The following is a 5,712-nucleotide window of genomic DNA, read 5'->3' as shown; positions in this document are numbered from 1 at the left end:
ATGTACTCAATGTCTTCTTCTGACATAGAAGGAAAGCGGAGACGAACAGATTTACTGGGTAAACACTGGGGGCCTGAGTTTCTCTAATATTCCCAACAATACTGTGAGGTAAGTGCTAGCATTCCCTTTTATAGCTATAAAAGTGTGGCTGCAAGGAAGAGGTCAATTAATTTGCTCAAGGCAACAAAGCTAGCCAGTGGTGGAACCAAGAGTTAAGCCCAAATTTGTCTCATACCGAAGGTCTCTTCTTTGCCATCCATTTGACAGGAGTACTGTACAATCCCAGAACATTAAACCTGTTGCCGAAAAGTCGATTCCGACTCACAGTGAGTAGGACAGAGTAGCACTGCCCCATAGGGTTTCCAAGGCTGTAAATCTTTATGGAAGCAGACTGCCGCATCTTTCTCCCGCAGAGCGCCTGTGGGTTCCAACGGCTGACCTTGGGGTTTGCAGCGGAGTGCTTAACCGTTGTGCAACCAGGGCTCCTTCCCTGGAGTTTTCATGTTTTGAGGGAAGAAAATGGATGGTGGGGAGGAAAAATATGCCTAGAAGGCCGAGTTTTAGATGGAATGGTTTCTGCACACGAAGGGAACTGGTGCTGAAAGGGTGAGATAAAGGGATAGGGTGGGTACGCTACCCTTGGGGCTGTTCCTACCACCGTTTCTCATCCTTTCAGTGTTAGACTTTGCTGCTCCAGAGAAGGTTTGGTTGATAGTTTGACACAGGGTTGGATGAAGCCTTGGAACTTCACTTATTTGTTTAAAAAGTATCCATCTATATATAGATCGATATAAAGGAGATACTGTGGTTATACTTTATTTCTCCTGTCTTAAGGAAACAAACCTAGAGTCCCTGGGCGCCCCAAACGGTAGCTAGACTATTAGCTGAAAGGTTGGTGGCTCGAACCCACCCAGAGGCACGCACCTCGAAAAAAAGGCCTGGCGATCTGCTTCCAAAAGACTTGCAATCAACTCAAAGGCAACTAACAGCAAAGACCGCTCAGATAACTGACAAAGGTGACCAAAAATCATTTCTTGGCTGCTTGTCAACAAAACCGGATACGTCTGATGCTGGGGGCACTTTTTGGACGAAGGAGCAGTACTGGTTGCTCTTGTCTGGAGAACAGAAATGATTTACTCGTTTTCACAGTGGCCACAAGGCAGAAGTTTAACCTCCCTCACTGATGTATACAAGGGAGTCTTTCTAAGAGGCCAAGTTCAAAGGCTAAACACGTGATTTATGAGACAAACCTTAGAAAGCCTGTAATAGGACTACTGTTTCTCCCTGCTCAGAGCAAGTACGATCAGAAATCTGACTTGAAACAAAACAAAGCAATGCATTATTGAAAGCAAATGACATCAGGGAAATTTTGGCAAGATGCCAGATGTGCCAGGGTAGAGAGAGAGCCTTTTAAATTAACTCCTACAGTCTATCCACTGAAGCAAGAGCAAGGAAGGGTCTGCTCTTGGCTGTGCACCCCACTCCCTACCTGGGCTGACTGTCCAGCTTACAGGGGTGCATTCAGCCTTGCTCTGAGTCCCCTGGGACCACCTACAGATCTTTCGGACCCCAGCTCCAGGCCACCTCCTCTGGGAAGTGCTTCTGGTCCTCCCTTGTCCCAGCTAGCCCTGGCTACTCCCACCTGTGGCTGCTGATTCCAGAGTACCTGTATGCCTGTCATTTCCCTCCCAAACAGCACATCATCAGGGGACAGAGACCCCCTCCCTCAAATACTTAATTACAGACATGCTTCTTGTCATCAGGTGCTGTGAGTCAGCTCTGACTTATGTATGCTGTTGCTGTGTGCCAGTGGAGTCGATTCCGACTCACAGCGACCCGACAGGACAGAGTAGAACTGCCGGGGAAGGTTTTCAAGCCTGCAATCTTCATGGAAGCAGACTGCCATATCTTTCCCCTGCTGTGCAGCTTTCAGTTAGCAGCCAAGCACCTATCCACTGCGCCACCAGAGCTCGCTGACTCCTATATAACAGAACTAAACGCTACCCTGTCCATGCTAACGGAATCATTATTTCTGAGTCCCAGCCCTCTTTCTTTCCCTCTAGAAACGGTATTAAGCAGCTTGATCTCCCACCTTATTAACAGACTGGGCTCCAGTGACTGTTGGCAATTTTCATATGTCAGACCCATCCAGAGGGAGCCGTCTGCCCCCACTAAACCTATTTAAAGCCGGGCAAGGAGTCTTAGAGGAAATTCTAGTTTTTTAAGGAAAGGCAGCGTGTCTGGGCCTGGATCCCAAACACCACCACTCAGGGGCCGTGAAGGTTCTGGAATGGCCTTTGCCAATGGCCAGCTGGGCTTGAGGCAGCACCTCCCAGAGGCCGTGGGCCAGGAGGCCACCAGGGCCACTCTGGGGCGGAAGCTTGGCCCGAGGCGCCTCCCGACCCGGTTCGCTCTGAAACCCTCGCGCTCGGGCTCCGCTCGCCGCAGCCCCCCGCCCGGGCGGAGATGCCGGCGGGAAGACAGCAGGGCGACCCCGGGCCCTCACCAGCAGTTCAGCTTTCGCACACTGTCCAGCTCCGAGGCCTTGGCCCGGGACAGCACCATCTTCCGGGTCAGCTTCATGGCGCCCGGGACCCCAACTCCGGCGCCGCCCCGGGCCGACCCGCCCGCACAGACCCGTGTTCCGGCTCCGGCTCCGCGCCGCGTGTCTCCAGGGGCGGGGCGTGTCTCCAGGGGGCGGGGCGAGTCATCAGGGGCGGGGCGCCTCGTCAGGGAGGCGCCCTGCGAGCCCATTGGCGGCCGCGGCTTGGGCGACCGCCGCGGGCTCAGAAGGGCTCCAGGGTTTCCGCTGAGAGCGCTTGGCCCCGCCCCTCCCCGACCACGCCCCTGGTTTTGCGCGTGCGTAGTTTGGTCTCTGCGTATCGGCCGGCAATTGGGTGGCTTCGCGGTTGGATTTTCGCCACCAGCGGCAGGCGCTGGAGTCGTCCCTCTGCTGCTCTGGCTTGTTGTTGGGTGTCATGGAGTCGGTTCGGAGTCATGGCGACCCTGTATACAACAGAACAAAACACTGCCGGATCCTGCACCATCCTCACAATCGTTGCTATGTTTGAACCCATAGCTGCAGCCGCTGTGTCCATCCATCTCGTTGAAGGCCTTCCTCTCTTTCGCTGACCCTCGACTTTACCAAGCATCATGTCCTTCTCCAGGGACTGATCCCTCCTGACAACTTGTCCAAACAAAGTACGTGAGATCTTGCTTCTAAGGAGCATTCTGGCTGTACTTCTTCCAAGACAGCCTTGTTTTTTCTTCTGGCAGTCCATGGTGTATTCAATATTCGTAGCCAACACCATAATTCAAAGGCATCAATTCTTCTTGAGTCTTTTTTATTCATTGTCCAGCTTTCGCATGCATGAGGCGATTGAAAATACCATGACTTGGGTTAGTTGCACCTTAGGCCTCAAGGTGACATATTTTTTATTAACACTTTAAAGAGGTCTTCTGCAGCAGATTTGCCCGATGCAATGCCTCGTATGATTTCTTGACTGCTGCTTCCATGGGCGTCGACTGTGGAGCCAAGTAAAATGAAATCCTTGACAACTTCAATCTTTTCTCCGTTTATCATGATGTGGCTTATTGGTCCAGTTGTGAGGCTTTTTGTTTTCTTTATGTTGAGGTGATCGTAACAAATTATGGATAACATCGCAAAGAATGGGAATTCCAGAACAGTTAATTGTACTCATGCAGAACCTGTACATAGTTCAAGAGGCAGTTGCTCAAACAGAACAAAGGGATACCGTGTGGTTTAATATCAGGAAAGGTGTGCGTGCGGGTTGTATCCTTTCACCATACCATTCAATCTGTATGCTGAGCGGATAATCCAAGAAGCTGGACTGTGTGAAAAACTCGGCATCAGGATGGGAGGAAGACTCATTAACAAACTGTGATATGCAGATTGCCAACCTTGCTTGCTGCAGGTGAAGAGGACTTGAAGCATTTACTGATGAAGATCAAAGACTACAGCCTTTAGTATGGATTACACCTGCTCTGGTTTAGGGCGATTTAAACTCTTGGAGTAAGAAATCCAGGGCAGTTTTAGGGTGATGTGATTCCCTCCCTCTCTCCCTCCTTCCCTCCCAGCGTTTGTGGAGTTGTTAGCTGCTGTCCAGTCAGTTGATTCTTTCTGAAGCAGATTGCTAGGCCTTTCTTCCAGGCCTCTCTGGGTGAGTTCGAATGGCCAACCTTTTGGCTAGCAGTCGAGTGCTTAACCATTTGTGCCACCTGCAGAGACCTCACATGTATTTAAACCTGTCAGGAACCAGAGAGGGATTCCCTGGGTGGTGCAAACAGTTAATGCACTCAGCAGGTGGCCTGCAGGGGAGAGACCATTCTAGGAATGGAACTGCCTGAAGACTGAGGAATGAGGCAGGGCTCAGAGTGACATTGCATCACTGTTGGTTGAGGGCAGTGTGAGATGGGAGGATGGAGAGTCTCAGAGGGGTACCTCTCAGTTCTTGGCCTCCAAGTAGGGAGACAGCATTCTGACTCCTGTTTGTGGGGCTGGTGAAGCTTGACCTCAGAGGATGCAGAAACCAGAGTCAGGGCCGCAGAGAGCAGTGGGCAGCTTCCAGCAGGCTCAGGCTATGCGTGCCTGCAGAGGGCCTCTGGGTTGTCCCAGGTTGGGGGTGTTTCAGGTGGATGAGGGCGAAACAGAGGCTATCAAGAACTGACCCTTAGTGCCTGGAGGTGGTGCAGAAGTATCCACAGAGAGACTGTCAGGTGTGGAGAACAGCACCATCCACAGAAGAAATCAAGAGTTTCCAGGCTTTGGCAAACGCCACCTTTAGCTCTGGGGAGGGCCAAGTAGGCATGTGCTGGAGCATCTGTTTTTTTTTTTTTTAAATGTAGTTTAGATGAAGTTTACATTTCAAGTTAGTCTCCCATCCAAAACTTTATACATACATTGTTATGTGACCCTAATTGCTCTCCCCATACTGTGATAGCAGACTCTTCCTTTCCACCCCTGATACCCCATGTCCATTCAACCACCTCCTAACCTTCTGTGCCTTCCCATCTCACCTCTGGACAGAAGCTGCCTATTTAGTCTCTTGTATCTACTTGACCTAAGAGGCACACTCCTCACAAGTATCCCTTTATGTCCCACAGTCCAGTCCAATCCCTGTCTGAAGAGTTGGCCTTGGAAATTGTTTTAGTTCTGGGCTGATATAGAATCCAGGGGCCATGCTTTCCGGGGTTCCGCCAGTCTCAGTCAGACCATTAAGTCTGGTCTTCTTACTAGAATTTAAATTCTGCACCCCACCTCTCTCCTCCTTCATCAGGGACTCTCTGTTGTGTTCCCTGTAAGGGCGGTCATTTGTGGTAGCCAGGCACCGTCTAGTTCTTCTGGCCTCAGGCTGATGAAGTGTGTGGTTTATGTGGCCCTTTTTATCTCTTGGGCTAATACTTTCCTTGTGTCTTTGGTGTTCTTCATTCTCCTTTACTCCAGGTGGCTGGGACCAATTGATGCATCTTAGATGGCCGCTTGCAAGCTTTTAAGACCCCAGACGCCACTCACTGAAGTAGGATGCAGAACATTTCCTTAATAAGCTTTGTTATGCCAATTGACCTAGATGTCCCCTGAAAGCATGGTCCCTAGATCCCTACCCCTGCTACTCTGACCCTCAAAGTGTTTTATTGTATTCAGGAAATTTCTTAGCTTTGGTTTAGTCCAGTTGTGCTGACTTCCCCTGTAGT

The 5,712-nt window shown here is 50.5% G+C and overlaps 1 protein-coding gene across 2 annotated transcripts in view; it reads right to left on the bottom strand.

Annotated features, from left to right (window-relative positions):
• CFAP410 (cilia and flagella associated protein 410) overlaps nt 1-2,608 on the bottom strand; it is a 13,173-nt gene extending 10,565 nt beyond the window's left edge. For both annotated transcript variants that reach the window (XM_023739117.1, XM_023739118.1), the window contains exon 1: nt 2,507-2,608. In XM_023739117.1, the coding sequence (XP_023594885.1) occupies nt 2,507-2,583 (77 nt within the window). In that variant the 5' untranslated portion in view covers nt 2,584-2,608. The remainder of the gene's footprint in view (nt 1-2,506) is intronic.
• Between the last annotated feature and the right edge of the window lie 3,104 nt (nt 2,609-5,712).

The sequence above is a fragment of the Trichechus manatus genome, unplaced genomic scaffold (assembly GCF_000243295.1).
Source record: "Trichechus manatus latirostris isolate Lorelei unplaced genomic scaffold, TriManLat1.0 scaffold00128, whole genome shotgun sequence".
NCBI classification, from domain to species: Eukaryota; Metazoa; Chordata; class Mammalia; order Sirenia; family Trichechidae; genus Trichechus; species Trichechus manatus.
The sequence above is the reverse complement of the archived record's forward strand: the minus strand, read 5'-3'. Positions and strand labels throughout refer to the sequence as shown.